At 61.2% G+C, this 22,093-nt stretch overlaps 1 protein-coding gene across 32 annotated transcripts; it reads left to right on the top strand.

Annotated features, from left to right (window-relative positions):
- The first annotated feature begins 246 nt into the window (after window positions 1-246).
- On the top strand, window positions 247-21,661 carry RNF212 (ring finger protein 212). 32 transcript variants are annotated; one of them, XR_014078965.1, is made up of 14 exons: window positions 247-392; window positions 2,812-2,873; window positions 4,691-4,761; window positions 9,285-9,341; window positions 9,830-10,079; window positions 10,301-10,631; window positions 10,758-10,810; window positions 10,892-10,955; window positions 11,720-11,765; window positions 13,222-13,285; window positions 20,172-20,241; window positions 21,046-21,153; window positions 21,320-21,441; window positions 21,516-21,661. XR_014078965.1 is itself a non-coding variant. In XM_081577812.1 (13 exons), exons 2-13 carry the CDS (start codon window positions 2,846-2,848, stop codon window positions 21,548-21,550), a joined length of 837 nt encoding a protein of 278 aa, XP_081433938.1. In that variant the 5' UTR covers window positions 247-392; window positions 2,812-2,845; the 3' UTR covers window positions 21,551-21,661. The 32 variants fall into 32 exon arrangements, 15 of the variants coding, with proteins under 15 accessions (XP_081433938.1, XP_081433861.1, XP_081433829.1 ...); XR_014078974.1 differs by lacking the exon at window positions 21,046-21,153 and adding an exon at window positions 14,792-14,987; XR_014078983.1 differs by having other exon boundaries at window positions 4,687-4,761; window positions 10,021-10,079; window positions 10,464-10,631.
- The last annotated feature ends 432 nt before the right edge of the window (window positions 21,662-22,093 follow it).

Below are 22,093 nucleotides of genomic sequence, written 5' to 3'. Positions count from 1 at the left end.
AGGAGGGTCACGGGGGATTGCAGCGCTGGAGCGAGTGCGGCCGGGTCCTCGCCTGCACGTTCCTCCTCCCCGACAGCCCACAGGCGGCAAAGTGGAATCCTCACCGGCCCTTCCGGCCTTGGTACCTTCCGGGGCGCGTTTTGGCGGGAGCGGCGCCGCTCTGGCGCGCAGGCGCAGAGTCACGCCCTCAGGCCAGGCGCAGATCCCGCGCGCAGGTCTCGCGTGGCTCTCGCGTGGCTCTCGCGTGGCTCTCGCGTGGCGGCGGCACGGCCCTGGGCCAGACATGGCCAGCTGGGTGCTCTGTAACCGCTGCTTCCAGCCGCCCCAGGCGACATCGTGCTTCAGCCTGACCAACTGCGGCCACGTGTACTGCGACGTCTGCCTGCGCAAAGGTCAGGGCGGGGCGGGCAGCGCTGGCGCGCAGCCAGGCCCCTGGGCAGTGGCCACACAGGGCGGGGGCTCCCTGAGGAGGCGCCCTGAGGCGAGCGGGAGGGCCTTCGGGGCCGGGCTTCTTGGGGGAGGGCCGGCGGCACCAGGGCCGGGGCGCCGACCGAGAGGCCCGGGGTCGCGTCTCTTGGATGCTTCTGGGCTGGGGCAGCGGGGCCGCCGGCACAGTGGGCAGCGCGCGGCCCCGCACCTCAGCACCACCTGCCCCTCGCAGCCCGACAGGCGTGGGGCGGGAAGCCAGGAGGCGGGTGCAGAGCGGTCCGGAGGAAGGAGGCGGTGGGTGTGAGGGCCTGAAGCAAGGGAAAGGGGACCCCCGGCTGCCTGCGGGCTGCGAGGTAATCCGACTCCCACCCCAGGACTTGCGAGCCCAGCACCAGCGCGCCTGTGGCACCACCTTGACAGACATTTTCTGTTTCCGAAGTGTTTTTATTGACTTAGAGAGCTCAGGCAGGAAAAAAGCCTAAATGAAAACGCAGTGAGTTCTCACAGAGTGACTGACCTGTGATACCAGCTCACAGATGAAGAATCAGAACATCATCGCCCCCCCAGACCCTCTGGAGGAAATGGCACCCATCACCTTGGGCAGCTGTGAGCAGGGGGTCCAGCTGGTGCCAGGCTCACCCCACACTCGGCCCTGCGTGGGCCCGTGTCTGGACCTCTCCCTTCAGGACCTTTGGTGCATGCTTGCCCCTCGCGCCCCTTCCCCACCGCGCCTGCTCCAGCCTGGCGTGTTTCCCAGCTCACTGCTGACCCTCGGGCTCCTCCAGGCTTTGTCATGGTAGTGCTACAGGTGCGCTGGTGCTGGGCTCGCAGGTTCTGGGGTTGGGGGGGCAGAGGCACGTGCCCAGGTGGGCTGGCCGAGTCTGGATCCTGGCAGCCAGAGGAAGCGGGGCGGGGGTTAGGCAGCACTCAGGGAGGAAGCAGAGCCCAGCACAGGGAGACGCGTCCGAGCAGGACAGCCACCGGGGCCGGACAGAAGCAGGACTCATGTTGGGCAGACTTGAGTCTGGGCGGCAGCTGGCCGGATTGGGGGTGGGGCTCCCCTGGCCATCCAGAGTGCTGAGGGAGACAGCAGGTTTGAGCTGAGGCTCAGGACCTCATGTTTGGAACAGAGGTGCCAGGGACAGCCGTGCAGGGAGACTCCAAAGGGTTGTGAGCACACAAGGTCTGGTGGCCCAGACAGTGGAGTGCAGTGGAGAGGGGACTGGAGGGGCTGGAGTGAGGGGAGGGCGGGAGGCAGGAGACACACAAGCCTGTTCTCACCTAGGAGAGAGTGTTTCCTAAAGAAGCTGGGTGAGGTCAGGAGGAGGCTGGGGTGGGGAGAGACCGCAGAAATGTCAAACCAGGCCTCCCAGGGCAGTCAGGGCACTGGCCTTAGTGTGAAGATTACCTGCCTAAGTGCCCTGCGGAGAGGAGAGAGGGGCTGGCTGGGTGCTGGCAGGAGAGAGGGAGGGCTGGGGCGGAGCTTAGGGGGTCTGTGGGAGGACAGGCGCCCTCTCGGAGGCAGAGGAGGTGAGCCCCCCCTTGGAAGACTAGGCCTGGGGTGGGGAAGGGGAGGCATCCCCCCAAGACACAGGAAGGGGGCCGAGCCCATCAGCCCTGGTGTGGGCAGGGGGAGAGAGGCACGCCTAGTGGGGCCTCTTTCTCAGGTGATGACTGTGGAGGGGACAGCCCTGGGATTGGGCCATTGACGCTGCCTAGGAGGACCTGGGGCAGTCGGATGTGGACTCCTGGCCTCCAAGCTGCTGAGTGGAGAAACCGAGATCCGAGGCTGTGAGGACCGGGCGGGGCCAGAGGAGGCCCTGGGAGCGAGGCGGCTGAGGAGGGGGAGCCTCGCGGGGCCCAGGGCCAGGCGGTGGGGGAGGGGCAGGTGGGAGCGGGTGGGAGGAGGCAGAGCAAGGGGCGGGGCAGCCAGGGGATGAGCCGCCTGGGCTCTGAGCTCCGTGCCGCCTGGCCCTCCCAGGAGCCCTGCTCCAGGAGCCCTGCTGCCAAGGCTGAGCGGCAGGGCGAAACCCTGGAGCTGTCAGTTGGGTGGGAGGAGCTTTCATTTTGTAGTGTTTAACATTTTCAGCCAAGTTATCCCCATTTTATTCCTATAAAATATGCTTGTGGGAAATAATCTGGGCTGATCTAAGTTTAAGTGTTGTTGATCTGTATGGCCACTGTTTTGGAGCATATTTGGAAAACAAGAAAAAAAGGATTGTTACTGTGTAAGTCTTTTCAGCTATGTGCATGCCCCCAGGCTTGTCCACGCTAAGTGCTATAATCCTGTATACTTTTATAAGAAGTACTGTAATTTAAGGTCTGCATTTATATGTATTTAAAAGCACTATTCACTATAATAAAGTTTGCTTTGTTTTATAGGTAAAATGGATGAATGCTTGATTTGTAAAGTTGCATGTCGTACAATTCTACTTTCAAAACACGTAAGTTGAAGTCATAGTATGTTAATATTAATCAGTGATTCTTTTTAAGTGTGACATTCAATTTTTACTCATTTGTGGTGTCTACAACTTTTGTTGATTTGCTTGGTGTGCTAGGAGATCGTGCAGACTTTCTGTATAAAGTCCACTAGTGGTTCTGAATACCTCACACAGCTGTCTCCTCACCAGAGCCTGAGCGCTCTGGGGCCGGGCGTGGGGCGCTGGCTCCTGCAGCTCCTCATGGTGGTGGGGTTGGTCTCCCTGGGGTCCATTCTGGTTAAGAGGGTCGAGGGAGTAAAGTTGATCCCTTCAAGTTTAGGTCCCAAGATGTGTATTTGATCTGATGTTTAGTCTGTAAAAGTTCTTTTTCTGATTACAAACATAAAATTACCTCAAACATAACAGAAAACCATAACAGAATGTGAAAGCCCCCAACTCCTGCTTCCCAAGGACAACAACCAGGAGTGTGGGCCCTACTCTGGGTGTCGGTGGGATTTTAACACAGTGGTGTTTCCCAGTTGACACTACATGTTCTAAAGTGTACACACCCACATTCTCTGAAAAGGACTTCCTGGCGTGATAGGAAGAAAGCTTTGGGTTTTCTCAGTGTTTTACTATTTCAGTCTTGAACCTTTTTTTTAACATAGTTCTGCATACTTGTAAGACTATTTCTGGAGCATAAATTCCTAGAAGTGGGGAAAAGTGAGTCCTGGTGGGGCGGGAGGATAGGGTGGTGGCGCAAAATGTCTTCCGAACCATCACAGACAGAAAGAGAGAGACAGAGAGGCGTTGAGAACCCAACTCTGACTGATTCGGAAGCCAGCCAGTGCTCTTAGTTGCCACATAGCCTTCTCAGTAGAAAGAGTGCATCACTCTGTTAAACTTCCTCCACCCAGCGCTTCTCAAATGCATTTGCAACAGAACCCTTTTTCAAGGAACACGTATTAATATCCTGCGGTCCACACTTGGAGGAACTGTTCTCTCCTATAAGCTTCTAGGGAGTAACCAGCATGTCTCAGCGTGAGCCCAGCTCTGGAGTCTGGCAGACCCAGAGCAGATTCTCGTCCTAGCTGTGGGCTCCTGGAAAAGTCTCTTTCCCATCTCCTCTGGGGCCCTCATTGCATTGTTGAAACAATTAAATGAAATGACACTCAGAATTTTTCTATTAATATTGCCTCCTCCGTGCGTAGGGAGTGCAGGCCCCTTCTGTGCCACTGGGGGTCCCCGTCCCTGTTTCCCCTCAGGGAAGCCCTGGGCCCTGGCAGGTCAGCACCGACACCCTTGCCTCCCCCAGGGCCCAAGAAGGTCTCCTTGTGGGGCCGGGTCCTCAGTGGGCAGCAGTTGAGTCTTCATCATTGGGGTCCCTGCCCACTGTGTGTAGGGCTCACCGGGGCCCATGTGTGTCCTTGTCCACGCCACTCTGTGTCTCTGGTGCTGATGTGGGGGGAGAGGAGAGGCAGGTGTGCCTGCAGGAGGCGTGCCGGTAGGCAGCTGCCGGTTCGTAAACCCTTTTTGTCACATTTATGCCTAAGTAACTCAACACGTGCTTGTGAGAGTTAGAGGTTGTGCCCATTGCTCTTCTTGCTTCTGATTCCACTGTTTCCTTTGTACCCGGCTGCCCCAACCCCAACCGCCTGAAACTCCTCAGCGCCACTCTTGGTCCTTAGGAGGTGGTGCTGCCCCCCACCTGCACCATGGCCTGCTCGGTGCCCCTGGAAGCCGCTGTGACGGCATCCTAGCCAGGTCTCGGCCCTGAAGCGCACGGCCCTCCAGGCCCTGGAGGCAGCGTCGGCAGAAGCAGCCTTTTCTCTTTCAGACAGACTCCGACATCCAGGCGCTCTTCCTGGGCATAGACAGCCTGTGCAGGAAGTACGCCAAGGAGACCTCCCAGGTGAGTCCCCAGGGCTGGAGGTGGGGTAGGAGCCCAGTCTGCGCCCGCCCCCACTGTGGGAAGGCCGGGCACCGGCTCCCATGTCTGAGGGCATGAGACGCAGCAGCTGCTTGGTCAGGACGCCCACCCAGCCTCAGGTTTTGAGGGCTGGGCCGCAGCTCTGGGTCTGGAGGAGGACCCGTCCAGACACCAGGCAGCGGGCTGCCTCTTCACACTGTGTCTCCTGACCCCCTCTCCTGACCCTCCTCGTGTCTGCGCGTCCTCTCCTGACCCTCCTCGTGCCTCCTCGTGCCTGCGCGTCCCCTGCTGACCCCCTCGTGCCTGCGCGTCCTCTCCTGACCCCCTCATGCCTGCGCGTCCTCTCCTGACCCCCTCGTGCCTGCGCGGCCTCTCCTGACCCTCCTCGTGCCTGCGCGGCCTCTCCTGACCCCCTCGTGCCTGCGCGGCCTCTCCTGACCCTCCTCGTGCCTGCGCGGCCTCTCCTGACCCTCCTCGTGCTGACACTTCCTCTCCTGACCCCCTTGTGCCTGCGCGTCCTCTCCTGAGCCTCCTCGTGCCTGCGCGTCCTCTCCTGACCCTCCTCGTGCCGACACATCCTCTCTTGACCCCCTCGTGCCTGCGTGGCCTCTCCGGACCCTCCTCGTGCCTGCGTGGCCTCTCCTGACCCCCTCATGCCTGCGCGGCCTCTCCTGACCCTCCTCGTGCCTGTGCGGCCTCTCCTGACCCCCTCGTGCGGCCTCTCCTGACCCTCCTCGTGCCTGCGCGGCATCTCCTGACCCCCTCGTGCCTGCGCGGCCTCTCCTGACCCCCTCGTGCCTGCGCGGCCTCTCCTGACCCTCCTCGTGCCTGCGCGGCCTCTCCTGACCCCCTCGTGCCTGCGCGGCCTCTCCTGACCCTCCTCGTTCCTGCGCGGCCTCTCCTGACCCCCTCGTGCCTGCGCGGCCTCTCCTGACCCTCCTCGTGCCTGCGCGGCCTCTCCTGACCCCCTCGTGCCTGCGCGGCCTCTCCTGACCCTCCTCGTGCCTGCGCGACCTCTCCGGACCCTCCTCGTGCCTGCGCGGCCTCTCCGGACCCTCCTCGTGCCTGCGCGGCCTCTCCGGACCCTCCTCGTGCCTGCGCGGCCTCTCCTGACCTTCCTCGTGCCTGCGCGTCCTCTCTTGACCGTCCTCGTGCCTGTTCATCCTCTCCTGACCCCTTTGTGCCTGCGTGTCCTCTCCTGACCCCCTCATGCATCCCCTCTTTGCTCCTTTTTACACTTGGTACATCCCCTGCCTTAATGCTGGGCATTCCTCACTGGATTTCACTGGACAGCAGTCCCGTGGGCTGCCCTTCTGTTAAAAGTGCATCCCCCGCGTTGGCCTCTTGCCACTTGCCCTCGGGGGAAGGCTGAGTAGGGCAGCAGCATTGGCCGACTGTGGCCGAGGCCCGTCCTGGGCATTGCTGCTCGCAGGACCGTTGGCTTCTGGGCCTGGAGGCCGTGATCAGCCAGCCAAGGGAGACCGTCCCCTCCCCTGGGAGGCTGCTATCCGGATCTGATGTGACCGAGAGCACCAGCGGGGCCAAGGCCGTCCCCCTCGTGCTGGGGTGGCCAGGGGACACAGGGGTTCCCCGGGACCCAGCATCAGCAGAAGGTGAGTGCCGGGCAGGACATGGACTGCCTCTGTCGCCTCAGTCAGAGTGGAGACCCTCTCTCAGGCGAGGCCCCAGGGCCAGAGCTGCCCGTGGTGATGATCCGTGGGAGGTCTGTGGGAGCCCTGCGCCTGGAGAGTCTCTCCAGGGACGGCCCGGCACAGAGCCTGGGGCCCCCAGGGAGGCCGAGCGGCTGCCCCTCCATCTCCGGCCACACGTGTGCCCACCAGGCGTGGTCGGGCAGCTGGTAGCGGTCAAGTGCCCACCTCGTGCAGAGTGGCCCACGACAGAAAGCCTGGCAGCTCACTGTGTATGCTGGCATGTTGTCTGCGGTTACTTTCAGTGAAGTTAATGAGCATCTTTAATTTCTCATAGTGTTAGTTTTTCATAGGGCAGCCGTTTGCAGGTAAAACCAGCGGAACAGCCTCTGTGGGGCCCTCTGTGACTCAAAGGGAGTGAAGCCGGCCGGGACCAAGGCTGCGCGCGCCTGCGCGGGGCCTGGACCTGCCTGAGCGTGGCAGCAGCACCCAGCCGGTTCCTGCAGAACTGACTGAGTTCTGCCCCTGAGCCCTCCCCACCTCTGACGCTCTCACCTAGCAAGGGCACTGGGCTGGACAGAGTCTCCTGACCTTTCCGCACAGGCGCCCTTGGCCTGTGCTGCTCCCAGACCGTAACCCGGCCCGAGGACACGCCTCCTCCCTCCGGTCCGGTCCTCCCACCGTCTGGGCACCAGGGCGGCGTGGCCATGGTCAGCTCCTCCTTGGCCTCCGAGGAGACCCAGGGTGGGCTGCTGTCGGGCACGGCCTGCAGGCTTTGTGCGAGTGTCCTCAAGTCTCACCTCTGTCTCAGCCCGGGTGGGGACTTAAGCCCTTTTTCGTTTTGTATCTGTCGGTCAGGCCAACACTGAATCCCAGGGGCTGACCCCCACCCAGGGTAGGTGGCGCGTGGCTGCGCCCAAGCACACCCGAAGCCCTTGCCCTCTGGGGCTGCTCCCCCCACCGCTCAGGGACCACCCCCACCCCGGCCTCGTGCCCACGGCCAGCTTTGCCCATGGCCCTGGTCCTGCTGTGGCCTCACCTGTCCTGCTGCATCTGAATCACGGAACCCTGCATGCTGGTCCTCACCAAGGTCCCCTTTGGAAGCAGCCTGTCCATGGCCTTGCTGGGCCCAGTGCCTCAGAGGTGGGGTTCCCTGTGACTGGCTCCCAGACGCTGCTGAGCAGAAACTTGGGGCCACGCCTGGAGGCGGTGCTGCTCCTCAGTTTGGGCCCTGCTCCAAGGCATGCTTTCAGGGGTTAGCTTCAGACATCAGTCTCTCTTGCCCTGAGCGTAGGACCTTCGGAGGAGTGAGCTGAGAGAGGTGACTGTCATCTTGTCTTGCTGCGGTGACGGGAAGGCAGCTTTAGACCTGTTCAGACCCCTCCTGGGAGCACAGCCCTCACCTCCGGTCCTGCCCAGGGGAAGTAAAGGGAGAGGCAGGGACAGTCCCGGGCTGATGAGTGAGGACCAGGTCCCTGCCTGCGAGGGCAATGGCAGGCACAACGGGAGTGAGGGCCGTTGGAGCGATCCGGAACCTTCCTGGGACGGGGCCTCGGGAGCTGTGAGGACTTCTGCAGGGGCGGCCCTGGGTGCCCTCGCATCACCCCCTCCACAGGCGGGCGCTCCAGGTAGAGCCTGTGTCCACCGACCCTCCTGTGGGTGGAGACGCACGTCCCTTGTCCCGTGGGGTGGGTGCCTAACGGCAAGGGCTCTGAACCCCTCTGATGAGGCAGCAGCCAGGATGGCAGGGGCTCTGGGAGGGTGTTTGCCCTCCGCCTGCGGCTCCCCTCGCCCCGAAGCAGCCAGCCTATTTGCACAGAAGGACTTCTTCTCTCCATCTGGACCAGATCAGTGAGCCCTGGGAGCATGCCCTGCCGTCTTCACGGCTGGGGGCAGAGTCCTGTGGGCAGAGCCCTGGGGGCAGGGAGTGACTGGGGGGGCGTTTACATGATACAGACCTCAACCAGCTTGCTCAGTTCTGGCTCCGCTGTCTCTCAGCTGTGCACAGATGACAAGAAGAATTAGGCCTGAAGAGTTCAGTTCAGTATTTCGAGAGGGTGGATGTCATCTGAAAACCCCTAGGTTGCAGAATAGCTCTCTCTGGGGCCTTCCCTGGTGGTCCAGTGGCTAAGACTGCAATCCCAGTGCGAGGGCCTAGGCTCGATCCCTGGTCAGGGAACTAGATCCCCCATGCTGTCACCGAGGATTCTGCATCCTGTAAAGAAGGTGGAGATCCTGCCACAACCAGGACTCAGCACAGCCACATAAACACATAAACCAGCAGCTCCCCCTTCCCACCAGTGAGCCAGTCCTTCTCTCCTAACGTCCATCAGCACCTCCAGGAGCGGTCCAGGCTCTGCTCCATAGACGTGGAGGTTGGGGCTCGTAATTGGAGACCAAGGATGGTGCTGTTTCAGGCACTGCTGGCCTTGACCAGCTAGTAAAGGTCACTGGGCTCCCAGAGCAATGTGGCCCTGCCCACCTGCCTGGTGGCCTGCTCGCCCCACGAAGTCCCGATCAGAGGATGCCTGTGATCCAGTGGCTGCTGCCTGAGGGACAGCACGTGGTGACCGGCCCGTGTGGGTCGGGTCCTGTCCTGTGTCCTGAGTGCCACTGGAGTCACGTGGAAGGGAGGCAGAGCAGCCGTCACGCCCACGTGGTCTTCACGTGAAACCCGTGGCCTTCACCACCTCTGGGTGGAGCTCGCCTGGCCAGGGCTGTCCCCTGAGCCCGGGGTCTGCCAGCTTCCGCTCTGGCTGCTGGGCAGCAGGAGGGCTGTGTCTGGGGAGGAGCCAGGGGCTTCGGGAAGCCCCCTGCCTCGGCCTCTGCAGCAGCTGACACGTGTTGTCTTCTCAGATCTCAGAGTTTCAAGAAAAGCACAGGAGGAGACTGTTAGCTTTCTACGGAGAAAAGGTAACTCCAGTCAGCGGGCCACGGGGAGCAGGGTGGCTGCCTTACCCCGTCCTAGCGTGGGCCGCTCAGTGGTGTCTGCCTGCAGATGCTCAGCCCGCTGCACGGTTCCTCTCTGAGGTCAGCCATGCAGCCACCTGGGGACCCAACCATGGTCTACACCTCTGTGCTGGACATCAGTACAGACCCATGGTCACCCCACGGTTTATGTGGTACTTTTTCATAAATGTGAACATAAAGTTGCTCTTGCCGATCTTCACAAAAGGAGGTTTAGTGCCCATTTGCTTATCCCCAAAGCATCCTCCTCACTTGGTTTTGAAACTCAAAAGAAGGAAAATGAAGCTTTAGTGAAAACAAATATGGAGCTTCAGCTGTGACTTGGGCCGTGTGGGTGGAGAGGAGCAGGGGGTGGGTGTCGGGGGGTGGTGGGCTCTGCCTGAACGGTGCTCCGCGAGGTGGGGTGGTGCTGGGCTGGACTTCACACTTCCCAGAGAGATTCCTGGAGCCGGTTTCCAACACACCTGGTGGCCTGGACTTGGTACAAATTCTCACAAAAAGCGCGAGGGCCGTGGCCACGTCACTCGCATGCTGATTCCCGGTTTAAGAGCTTGAGGATTCACTTGTCCCTTCTAAACTGTCGCCTGGCCTGTGTGGCAATGGGAAGTCATTCGATCGTGTTTAGATTTCTCAGTTGGAGGAGTCCCTCAGGAAGTCGACGCTGCGGGTGGAACAGCTGCAGAGGTGAGTCCTGGGGGTGTGGCGGGAGGGGGCACATGGCGGGTGGGAAGGCTCACGGCACTTTGTTTCCTGGGCCTGGTGTCTCCAGGTTTTCCCGGGCCTGGTGTCTGCCTGTTTTCCTCGGTCTCCAGGTGGAGGGTTTCTGGGGCAGTGGGTTCTGGGCCAGGCCCCCCTGCTGACCACTCCACTCCGCTTGCACTGGTGTGGCTTGCGTCTCCCTCCAGGGGGGACCTGTGCCCTCCACCCCCGCAGCTGGCACCCTCCCCGCAGACCACGCGTGCCCGGGTCTCCCCACCCTGCCCCGGTGGTGTCTCTGCTTTTGGCTCTGTCTCGGGGACCGTGGGCGCTTGTCCATCCCACGCACCAGCGCCCAACTTGTTTCACGAGGTCACCTGGAAGCAGGCACAAGTGCCCTTTGAGAGCTGGGCCCAGCAGCCAGTCCTGCTCAGCAGGCTTCGACGGAGCACCCGCTGTGTTCTCAGCGCTGCCTGCTGTGGGTTCTGGGGACTCAGGGGAGCCCCTCTGGGGTGGACCAGGCCCGTGCAGGTTCCTGAGGTGAGGAGGGCCAGGGCGTGTCATGGAGAAATGGGTCGTTTTCTGTTTTCCTTACTTCAGGTTGGAAGGAATTACCTGGATGTAAATGTTTGCGACTCAATTAATGCCTTTTCTCCATCTATTTAGGGTGAGGTCATCACAACAAACAGCTTTCAGCACAGTAAAAACGCCAGCTTCAAGTAAGTGAAGTGATGCCTGGAAAGGGAGGGTGGCGGAGGTGCTGGGCATGCCCATGGCTCCAGCACTGGGTGTCGTCACAGCGCCTTCAGCAAAGTCGGGTGGGCCTCTTCTGTTCCAGTCCCGTGACTCGTCAGCCTCTGAAAGGTCTGTGCCCTCAGCCCCCGCCCCAGCGCAGCTACTGAGAACAGGCGCCCCCCGCTTGCCCCTCACTCCCGTGCCCAGCCAGAGGGGTGGGTGAGGCGGCCACGTGACTGGGCTGGGCTCTTCCTTTGACTGGGATGAGAGGGGTGGGCCGGTGGCAGCCTCTGGGACCTAGACCCCCCGGTGGAGTGTCTTTCTTGGAAGGTTGCAGTTGGGCCCGTGGGCAGCAAGGCTGATCGGGGTGCCCTGGCCATGCCGGGCAGAAATATTAGAAAGTAGGGAGCGAGGCCCTCCTCCCAGCTGCCCTGTGTGCCTGCGGGAAGGCCTGGCCCCGTCCTGCCAGCTTGGAGCGTGTTAGTTAGGGAGCTGGCGTGGCCGAGCACTGCACAGGTGAGGACACATGGGCCGGGCGGCAGGGTGGACAGAGGTAGTGGTCCCTCCCCGGGCATCCGGCAGGAGGTGGAGGAGCCCAATGACGGTGAGGCGGCAAGGAGGAGCCGAGAGGGGACCTTCCTGGGACGGACAGGGAGCAGGAGACGGGAGGCCCGTTGCAGCCACACAGCGGGTGCGTCCGTGTCCGTGGGCAGGTGTGTCTGCTTTACAGGCCTTGCTGGCCTGGGCAGGGCTGTCATCACCGCCCTGGGAGTACTGAGCAGCTATAGGGAGGGGCCCGCAGGGCCTCGTGTGTGCACGTATGCGTGCGTGCGCATACGTGTTTCTGTGAGCAGTGCAGTCAGCCTGTGACTGTCTCGCTGTCTGTGTAACAGGGTAGAGTCCATGGAAGTTGACCTCACGCCCTCTCCGAGGAGAAAGGTGAGTGCAGTCATCATGCATGTGGTCCCAGGCGCTTTGCACAGATGGTCTTTCCCAGCATGGATGCTGTCCCACGACACATGCGCAGAGGCAGCCGGTCGCCAGGCGGCTCCGAGGGAGAGGCCTGGGAGGGAGGCCAGGGTGCGGCTGCGGGCAGGGGTGCCCCCTCTCCCGCTGGCCCCGTGGCCTTGTGATGCCTCAGTTCTTGGTGCTGTTGCACTCATGCCCCCTCCAGCCTGGGCAGCGGCGGTGCCCACTGGATGCCCTGTGCCTGCAAAGTCTTCCTCTGTACCATCATGGACCCTCCTGCGAACAGAGGGCTCCGGCCTGTGAGGAGAGACGATGCTTGGATTCTGCCTGACAGGAGCGATTCTGTCCCCGCGCTGTGACTGACTCCTCAGAGTTGGCCTCTGCCGGACACACGGGGTACCAAGTATAGGACAGGCCAGAGGTGGGGGGCAAGGAGCAGGGTCCAGAGAGGGCCCGGGAGGGTGGGCAAGCCGGAGGGGGCTCTGAACGCAGTGGCCGCAGGAAGGGCTGTGGGGTCGGGCCTGCTCACAGCCAGCCATGCCGCAGCCTCGGTGAGGAGCGAGGGTCGTGCGGAGCCAGCCCGGCCGTCCCGCAGATGCAGGGAGAGGCCCTCCCCTCGGGTTCTGTGAGGTGTCAGCCTGCACTGGGTGGGCAGGGGCTGGAGCCCAGAGGCAGGGAGCTGCTCCCGTGGGTGGACACCGTCTTGCTGGGCAGTGCGACCCCACTTGCAGAGTGTTGGGGGTCCCTCCGAGGCTGTCGTCTTGCCAGCAGAGGTGAGGCTGGGGTGAGGGCGTTGGCAGAGGGTGCCTTGGACTGAGGCCGCCACAGAGCTAGCAGGGAGGCTGCGTGATGGAGGGAAGGAGCGCTGTGGTGCCAGGCACGGGAGTGGTGTGGAGGGCACAGCGGGGGCACGGGGGTGGTGGCCAGCGGGCAGCAGCAGTAGTGCCAGGCCCAGGCTCCTGGCCCCCCACCAGGTGTGTGCCCCCCACCAGGTCCCACTGCACAGTTAGCGGAGGGCTCGGGCAGCGCGAGCGGGGTGGGGCCTCACCTGGCGGGGGCGTGGTGTGGAGCGGGCTTGCCCTCGCCGCCACCTGCCAGCATCTGTCAGCATCTGGATTTCAAGGTGAGGAGACACTCCCAAAGTGAGGATTACTCAGGATTTTCTAATTCCTAATGTCAGCCGAGAACTTCGTTTACTTTTCCTCTTGTGAGATCCTTGAAGTCACCCAGTGGAGCCTTCATCCACTCGCCACCTGGGCCCCCTGGGGCGGCAGGCGTGGAGCAGCCGGCGGCCGCGTTCCCACACGCGAGGTCGACAGTGTGTCAGGCAGATGCGACTAAGGATCTGCGCTCTCAGCAAACAGGGGCAGCCTCTGCTCCTGAGCCCGTCGGGCGCATCAGCAGTCGTTTTCTCTTTACGACGCAGCATGAGGTTGCCGCTGGCCCACCAAGGATCTCCCTGCTCAGCCCACCTCAGGACGGACGCATGGGTAAGCGGAGACCCCTCGCCTCGCCCAGACCGCACACGCTGCAGGGCCTACCCTTCCCCCAAAGCGGGCCACTCCTGCAGGCCCACCCGACGCGGTGCAGGGGCCGCCGGCCCTGGTGTCCTGTCTCCTGGGCTGTGCACAGAAATCCTAGTGCCACTGTGCTTCCTGGTGGCTGTTGGCGTGGCCGCTGGGTGAGTGCCGGGCCCTTCCTGGGGGTCAGTGTGAGCACCAGGCTCAGGCTCAGGCCATCCTCCCGGAGCCCCTCCCCGAAGATTCCCCGTGTGTTCGTCGTGGAAACGCACACGCGTGAGCCGAGTGCTGACTCCTCTCCACCCTCAGCACCTTGGCTCTCTTCCTCTGTCCCTCTCTCCCTCTCTCCTCCTCTCTCTCTCGCCGTGGCTGCCACGTCTCCGCCCTTGGCTTCCTGTCCTCTCCCCCTGAGGCTGAGGTCCTGAGCGTCACCCCAAGGTGTGGGTGTTCTGTGCCGCCCCTATCCAGGGCCTGTTGGTGCCACCCTGACACCTGAGCACCTGGTTGGGGCTTGATTTCCTTCTGCCCAGCCTCAGAAGGAAATCGTGGGTGCTCCCAGCCCCAGTGCACAGGGCAGGCCTGCGCCTTCCTGTCTCCCTGCCCCACGTTCTCCTGGGATCTCAGGCCCTCAGTCGCTCCTGGGCCCTTCCTCACCTCCTGCCCGCCTCCCTCCTCCTGTGCAGCTTGAGTGTCCACCAGCCAGGGTTCCAGCCGCTTGTTTTGTGGACGCAGCACCTCTCAGCCCCCTTGAAGCCTCCTCTCCCTCGTCCTCAAGCCCTGCCTGCTTCCTGCTGACCTGTTGCACTGGCGATGGAGGCGGCCTTCCTCCTGGGCGCTGGGCATCCTGGGCCCCCACCTTGGCACTGCCCTGCAGGGGTTGGTCTCATATTGGTGTCTGCAGGCCCTAGGCACCGAACCCACTGCTAGGAGCACCTTCCCTTTAGGAGCCCGGGGTCTGGCGGGTGGAGACCGCAGGTCCCCGTGCTCTCACGGCAGGACCTTGTCTCCGTTCTGTCAGTGTCTTGTAAGAGCCTATAATGGAAAAGGGTAGATGAATGTGTAGCTAAAACACATAGCTGTATGCTCACAGCTAGACAACATTGAGAGTAAACTGCGCTTCAAGTGTTAAAAAACAAAAAAGGAAAGGACCGTTGTAAATCTAGAGGAATGGAAGCAGTTACATTAAAAAGCATCTAGAAGGCAACAGAGGCTGACGGGCGGAGAGGACCGAGGCACAGGAGACAGTGAATCAGCAGGCACAGGCGCACGCCAGCCCCCTGCACCGTGCTGAGCAGCCGGCTGCCAGTGGAGAGGTGGCCCCCGCCCGAGACGCGCTCCGGCGGCAGCGCAGACACGGTCAGGGTGGAAGGAGTGACCCTGCACTGGCGACGCCTGAGACACCGGCCAGAAGTGGGGGGGCCTCGTGGTGACAGGACACGATGCTCACCCAGGTGTGCACACCTGACCGCGCTGCAGGTGCCCGGAGCGGAGGCTGGCGCGTGGCGGGAAGAGCTGAGCGCGTTCTCCCGCTCCGAGGTGGAAATAAGCAGTGAAGTGGACGCGCAGTGCCGGCCTTGGACAGTGTCCAGTGTGAGTGCCCGCCAGGGCGGAGAGTGGCCCCTGCTGTGCGCTGTCTGCGGGGGACACGCCTCGCGCTCGGAGGCGCAGACAGGTGAGACACCACACGGGCCTCAGCGAGCGGCTGGCGAGGAGCCGGAGCAGCGTGCTCGCCGCAGACGGCGGCCATGCTCCTGGGGGGGGCCTTCCCGATGGTTCAAGTCCGTTTGTCAGACATAGTTTTTAGTGCAGACACCCCACACAGAAGCCCCCAAGCATGTGAGGCCAGACCACAGAATTTTAAAAGTAATCATCCCTTCAGCACCTATTTGAACATTCACTATTATAATTGATGCAGCTATTAGACAAGTGATCGTAAGGGAAGCAACCACTTACCTGATAAACAGTGCCTCCAGCAGTGGCGGCGGAGAGGAGGGAGGCTTCCCAAGGTCAGCTGGAACGTCTGTGGAGAGGACCTGGCAGTGGGGCGTGGCACATGCCCTAACACTGAGAAGGACTGTTTACACAGAGGGCGTTTGGGGCCAAAGTGGAATTAAGTGGGAAATCAGCAACAGAGAAATCTGAGAGTAAAACAAATATTTGAAAATTAACACAGTTATAACTACCTTATAGATCAAAGGAAAAACACAAAGCCTTTGTGTGGATCACAACAAACTCTGGAAAATTCTTCAAGAGATGGGAATGCCAGACCACCTGACTTGTCTCCTAAGAAACCTGCATGCAGATCAGAAAGCAACAGTTAGAACTGGACGTAAAACAATGGACTGGTTGAAAATTAGGAAAGGAGTACATCAAGTCTGTATATTGTCACCCTGCTTATTTAACTTCTATGCATAGTACATCATGTGAAATGCCGGGCTGGATGAAGCACAAGCTGAAATCAAGATTGCCGGGAGAAATAGCAATAACCTCAGATATGCAGATGACACCACCCCAATGGTAAAAAGTGAAGAGGAGCTAAAGAGCCTCTTGATGAAAGTGAAAGAGGAGAGTGAAAAACCTGGCTTAACTCAACGTTCAAAAAACAAAGATCATGGCATCTGGTCCCATTATTTCATGGCAAATAGATGGGGAAGCAATGGAAACAGTGGCAGATTTTATTTTGTTGGGCTCCAAAATCACTGCAGATGGTGACTACAACCATGATATTAAAAGATGCTTGCTCCTCGGAAGGAAAGGGAAAGAGTCTTTGCGATCCCATGAATCCATGGACTTCTCCAGGCCAGAATACTGGAGTGGGTAGCCTGTCCCTTCTCATTGCATTTCAGGTTGGGTACAGGGGATCTTCCCGACACAGGAATCGAACCAGGGTCTCCTGCATTGCAGGTGGATTCTTTACCAACTGAGCCATCAGGGAAGCCCCCTTGGAGGGAAAGCTATGACAAACCTAGACAACCTATTAAGAAACAAGAGACATTACTTTGCTGACAAAGGTCTGTACAGTCAAAGCTATGGTTTTACTAGTAGTCATGTAGAGATGTGGGAGTTGGACCATAAAGAATGCTAAGCACCCAAGAATTGATGCTTTCCAACTGTGGTGTTTGGAGAAGACTCTTGAGTCCCTTGGACTGCCAGTTCAAACCAGTGAATCCTAAAGGAAATCAACCCTGAATATCAACTGGAAGGAGTGATGCTGAAGCTCCAATACTTTGGTTATCTCATGTGAAGAACTGACTCATTACAAAAGACCCTGATGCTGGGAAAGATTGAAGGCAAGAGGAGAAGGAAATGACAGAGGATGAGATGGTTGGATGGCATCACTGACTCAGTGGATGTGAATCGGAGCAAACTCTGGGAGATAGTGGAGGACAGGGAAGCCTGGCTGCAGCTCGTGGGGTCACAAAGAGCTGGACACGGCTTAGCGACCGAGCAGCAAGTGCAGGGCATTTGCACGTGGACCCTAAGATCCGCTGGTCAGGTTCTACCTGTGGGATTAGTGGGGGCTCACGGTTTGGGGGTTGCCCTCTCAATGAGACCTGACAGATCTATCCAGTTACTGGTTCCTCAGTGACCTGAAGAATTGTCATTTTCAGCGTATGAGTCTTAATGCTTTTTTCATAAACTGGAACCTGAGGAGTGAGTTATTTGATAGTGGAATTTTCCTCATTGAATGTCAGATTGGGTACAGTATGTACGAGGCATCTTTTTCTCCTTTGCTTTCACCCATTTGTGTCTTTGGACCTAAAGTGTGCGTCCCGTGGGCACGCGTGGTTGGGTCATGCTCATGATCTCCACCTCTGAGTAGCGCGCTCAGTCCACTGGGTCAGCACAGCTGTTAATGGGTTTGGACCGACGTCTGCCTCTGTGCTGTGCTCTCTCTGCCACACGGGGCTCCATGCTCATCCGAATCTCCTCAGCTGCCTCCTCTGGCATTCACCACTCTTAGGCACCATTTGCTGTGGACTGTGTCCCCTGGAAGCTGTGGCTGTTTTTGGAGCTGGGGTCTCCAGGAGGTCAGTGCAGTCCTGAGGGTGGGACCTAATTCTGTAGGATCCGTGTCCTCACCGGGAGAGGCACACAGGGAAGAGGTCACGTGAGGACACAGCCCGAAGGCACGTCTGCAGGCGGGAACCGGGGTCCGCTGGATCACCAGGACTCGGATCTGCCTGTGCCTTGCCCTGGGACGCCCGCCTCGGGACTCTGGGAAACAGAGGTGGCTGTGGCTGAAGCTGAGCCTGCAGGGGCGGCGCGGAGCCAAGCCGACCGTGGTTCTCGTGCCTGGGGAGCTGTAGCCTCTTGTTGCCGCCCAACCGAGTTCTGATCAAATGGCTTCCCCCCATCTGAGAGGCTTTGTTGACGTGGAGCCGCGGGTGACAAGAGCCCGCAGTCCGGCTGTCCTGCTCCCTTTAAAGACGCTCACTGTCTTAGAGACAGGAGGGGTCAAGCCCGCTCCACAGGTGTCTGCACCCGCCTCCTTCCCGTGGAGCCGCATGCCTGTCGGCGGTCACTCTTTCCCGACCCAAGCACCGTTTCATTGTGGGGCAGCTGGGCCAGCAGTGAGCTCTCCTAGTTTTTGGCCACCTTTGAACGACGTTGTCTCCGTTTGAGGCTGAGCTCGCTGGGCAGACCCTCGGTTGACTGTTTTTGGCACCGTGCAGGGTCCTCCTGCTGTCTGGCCCCTGTGTCTGACCAGGAGTCGCCATCAGCCCTGCCCCCGTGCCCCCGTGCCCCCGTGCCCCCGTGTGTGAGGAAATACTCTCTGCTGAGGACTCTCCACCCTTTGCTCACATGGCTTTGGAGGACTTTTCAAAATCATGCGAGTCCTGGGGCCTCGCCCGGCTCTCCCGGGATGGCTGTGGCTGCTCTGCGGGTCTGCAAGCTGGCTACAACGCTGTGCCCTTTCCTCCTGCTCGCGACCCCGGACGCAAACCCCCAGGTCCCCAGCCGCCCTCTCACGGCCCAGGTGAGGGGGCCCCCTCCCCAGCCGGGTGGCAGTGGGTATCCAGGCGTGGGGCCGTCAGCTGCCTTGGTGATGTCCTGGAATGGTCCAGTCTCCTCACGGATTTCAGCTCCATGGCAGCTGGAAGTCAGTTCTTGGCAGACACGCCTGGAAGCATCAAAGCCGTGGGACCATGGCTCTATCCCCTTGCTGCTTCCATCCATGAGCCTGTGCACAAGCCCAACCGTTCACCTGTCTCGGGTCGCCCACCTGTCAGCGCCCAGGGTCTTGTCCAGAGGACCCCCCGTCCTGGTGTCATGGACATGAGCACCCCACACGCCCGGCAGTGAGATTTACCTTCTTTAAATGTCAACATTTGAATTTTTCGAAAGGAAATCTTGTCAAACACCCTCAATTACCCTGCTTTCCTGAACCGAAACCCGGCCCTGACCCGGGGATGTCCTCAGCTGGTCGCTGGCTTCCAGTCGGGCTGCGGCTCCGGCCCTGCGGACAGCTTGGCGCTGCCCAGCCCTGCTGCCTCCTCGGACTCCTTAGCCCGAGGTCACCACCCTCAGGACAGAGACCTCTGGGTCCCTGATGCTCAGGCAGGACTCGAAAGACCACCGAGGGCCTGGCGCCTGCTGTCCCTGGGGTCAGACTGCTGCCCACACAACTGTGAGTTGTTGACCTCCTAGTGCCTCAGTGTCCTTGGTGGTGGTAACGGTAGTCGTCCCCACAAAGTCTGTAAAGCACAGATGAGAAACCGCTGCCACTGGCCATCGAGGCTTGAGCATGTGAACGCTGAACACAGGATTGTACCCGGGAGCCATCGGGTGGTGAGGCCAGCAGGGTGGGAGCTGCAGGCAGGACGGACTCGCAGTCCCCAGAAGCAGGAGGCAGGACCGCTCGGGAGGCGGGGGCGCAGGCCTGGGCCAGAGCTGGGGCTGGGGCTGGCCGTGGAGGGGTGGCGGGGCGCGCAGGCTGGCAGGTGGCAAGGCCTCCCCGCTTGTCTGGGCCGAGTGTAGCTGCAGACAGGACCCAGCCCTGGCCTGGCTGCTCTCACGTCAGAGGCGCGCACGGCTCACGGGCACAGCAGCCCCACCTCTGAGAATCAGCCTACCTGGGAGGGGTCATTTCTTCAGGGTCAACGAGGCCCCAGGTTGTCAGACCCTGTAAAGCCCCAAAAACAGCAGGCGTTGTGAACGCAGCTGTTGAGATGGTTCGTCCTGGCTCCCAGCCGTTCTGTGGGGTCTCCCACAGTCACCTGCAGTGGCTGTGCGTTCACAGTCCACATGGCCCCGGGCAAAGAGATGAGACCCCCGTTGGCCATGTAGTGCTGGGAGAGGTACTCACCCTCTCTGGTCCAGATTGGTCATGGAAGGGCTACGTGAGAGGACAAAAGCTAAACGCTGTTTTCCTCTCTTTCCTGCTTCCTCCTGTTGCAACTGCAGAACTGAGATGCACAGGAATTCAGATATTTGGAAAGAGCCGTGTTTTCATACTTGCCCCCTGGTGTGGCTGAAGTACACCAGGGACCATTTACACTTTAGCAGAAGCTTCTTACTAGCCGGGAGGGGTCAACGGCAGAGGTTGGGGGGTGAGCCTCTGTGCCTTGGGTGGAGACCACACAGTGGTCCTGGCGCCTGGTGTTGCCTGCGGCTGCTGCCCTCCTCAGAGCCAGAAGGGCCTCCCTGCCAGTGGCCCTCTGGGTGACAGGTGTCGAGACGTTGACCGGGAGCCGCCGCTGCACACAGGAGTGTCCTTCCCGAAGGCCGCTGGCAGCAGCGGTGGAGGGGAGGGAGCAGTGGCATCAGACTGCTCAGGCGAGAAGACAAGGGAGCGCGAGGGGTCCTGGGTGGGGGTGGTGAGGGGCACAGCCCCCCTGACCTCTCACTGCAGGCAGCATCGCCCACCGCCCTCAGCACCTCGGCCTGACACCCCGATGCTCCAGCGAGCCCCAGGCGCTCAGGTAGGTCCCGCCCTTGGTTCCTGGGGGGCCACAGGCCTAAAGTAGGGGGTGAGGACCCTGCCTGTCCTGTCCTGGGCTCTGAGGGAGGCTGTGCCGTGTGCACCGCTTCGCGTTCTTGAAGCTGGAAGGTGACAGGGGTGCCCTGTCACAAAAACCCTGGAGGAGCCATCCTGGCTGCAGGACCCTGGGGATGGCAGTGTATCCTGACAGGCGGGTGGCCACTCTGCAGGTGCTGCCCTGAAGGGCTCCAGCGGGAAGGGCCCACAGCACACCCAGCCCGGCGACGCCGTGTGCAGGGGCAGCTGAGCTGGGCGTGGGCCGCCTCCCCCAGGGGCTCTTCAGCCCTGGGAGCCCAGGCCATCTCCGCAGACGGCAGACCCTTCCTTCCCTCTAACCCTCTCCCAGAGCCCATCTACACTTTGCCGTTTGGCACTGTCCAGACCCCTGGCCTCCTGCCCGTGACTGACAAAGCCACCCCGTCGCCTGCCTGAACACAGGCCCAACCCAGACCTCCATGAGGCCGCCTTCACCCCACTCCATGGCGGGGGGGCAGCTCTGTGCCCTCTGACCCCCAGGGAGCCGCCCCCTGCTCCACGCCCTCCAACCCCCAGGGAGCTGCCCCCTGCTCCACGCCCTCCAACCCCCAGGGAGCTGCCCCCTGCTCCACGCCCCCCAACCCCCAGGGAGCTGCCCCCTGCTCCACGCCCCCCAACCCCCAGGGAGCTGCCCCCTGCTCCACGCCCTCCAACCCCCAGGGAGCTGCCCCCTGCTCCACGCCCCGCTACTGTAACTTGGCTTTTTCAGTGTCAGCACAGAGGACCTTGGGAGTCCCATGCAGACGCTTTGGGCCCTCGGAGTGAGCAGCGGTTCTCGCTGACCAGGGTCAACTGCCCAGGGTCACCACAGTCTGGAGTAGGTCTCCCATGAGGCTGCCTGCCGGGCGCGGTGTGGGGGCTGCTCCTGCTGGACCCACGGCCCCAGGCTGGCCGTGTGGCCTTGGAAACTGAGAAGCAGCCGACCCTTGAATGACCACAGGGTCAGAGGCACTGGTGATTTTATCTATCAAATTTGCTGCTAGGATCCCGGCCCTGCAGATGCCCTGTGAGCGGCCAAGGCAGAGCCTGGCACCTGTGGCAGGCAGAGGGGCAGTGCCCAGGCAGCCCATCAGCATCTCGGGGCTGATGCAGAGGCAGCGTCCAGGTGAGTGGGGCCCAGGGAGCAGCCAGGGCATGGGTCCCGAGAGCCCCTCACGGTGACCCTGCCTCTCCCCACAGGGCCCACCAGCCTCAGGGGATTCACGCGTGAGTGATGGCAGGCTCCCCCACCCCCGTCTGGGTGTCCGTGCCGCCGGCCCGCCTCTTCCTGATGGAGCGACTCGGCCACACAGTGAATAAATGGCCTTCAGGCTCTCTGGGCAGCAGTGTGATGTGTCTGCTCTTCATGCTGTAGAACTTCCTTACGGGCAGCCAGCCCCCGTCTCCCTGCTGGGGACTGCGACAGGCTTCTGGGAGGCAGCGGGCTGGTCCAGCGGCAGGCAGGGGTGAGGCTGGCGGTGTGGCCCCATCACATGAGGCTCGTCTGTCTCCCGTCGTGGGCTTCACCTGTGACCTCCCGTGGGCCAGGTGTGCCCTCCTCACCCCATGTTGGTTGGGGCACGGCGGGCGGAAAGAATTAGTTATGGTCCTCACTCGCAGTTAACTGAGACCTGCCCGCAGACCCCTAGGTCCTCTCCCCTGGGTCAGGCCCACAGCCGAGTGGGCTGAGAGCAGGTGGTCCGCCCCGGGGAGCCGAGCAGGGCAGGCGGCACTCTGCTCCAGCCTCCACGCTGTGGGCGTCAGAAGTACTCCTGAGG

Source organism: Giraffa tippelskirchi, chromosome 1, assembly GCF_054371585.1.
Source record: "Giraffa tippelskirchi isolate mGirTip1 chromosome 1, T2T-mGirTip1v1.2.pri, whole genome shotgun sequence".
Lineage (NCBI taxonomy): Eukaryota > Metazoa > Chordata > Mammalia > Artiodactyla > Giraffidae > Giraffa > Giraffa tippelskirchi.
This window is presented reverse-complemented; position numbering and strand designations above follow the sequence as displayed.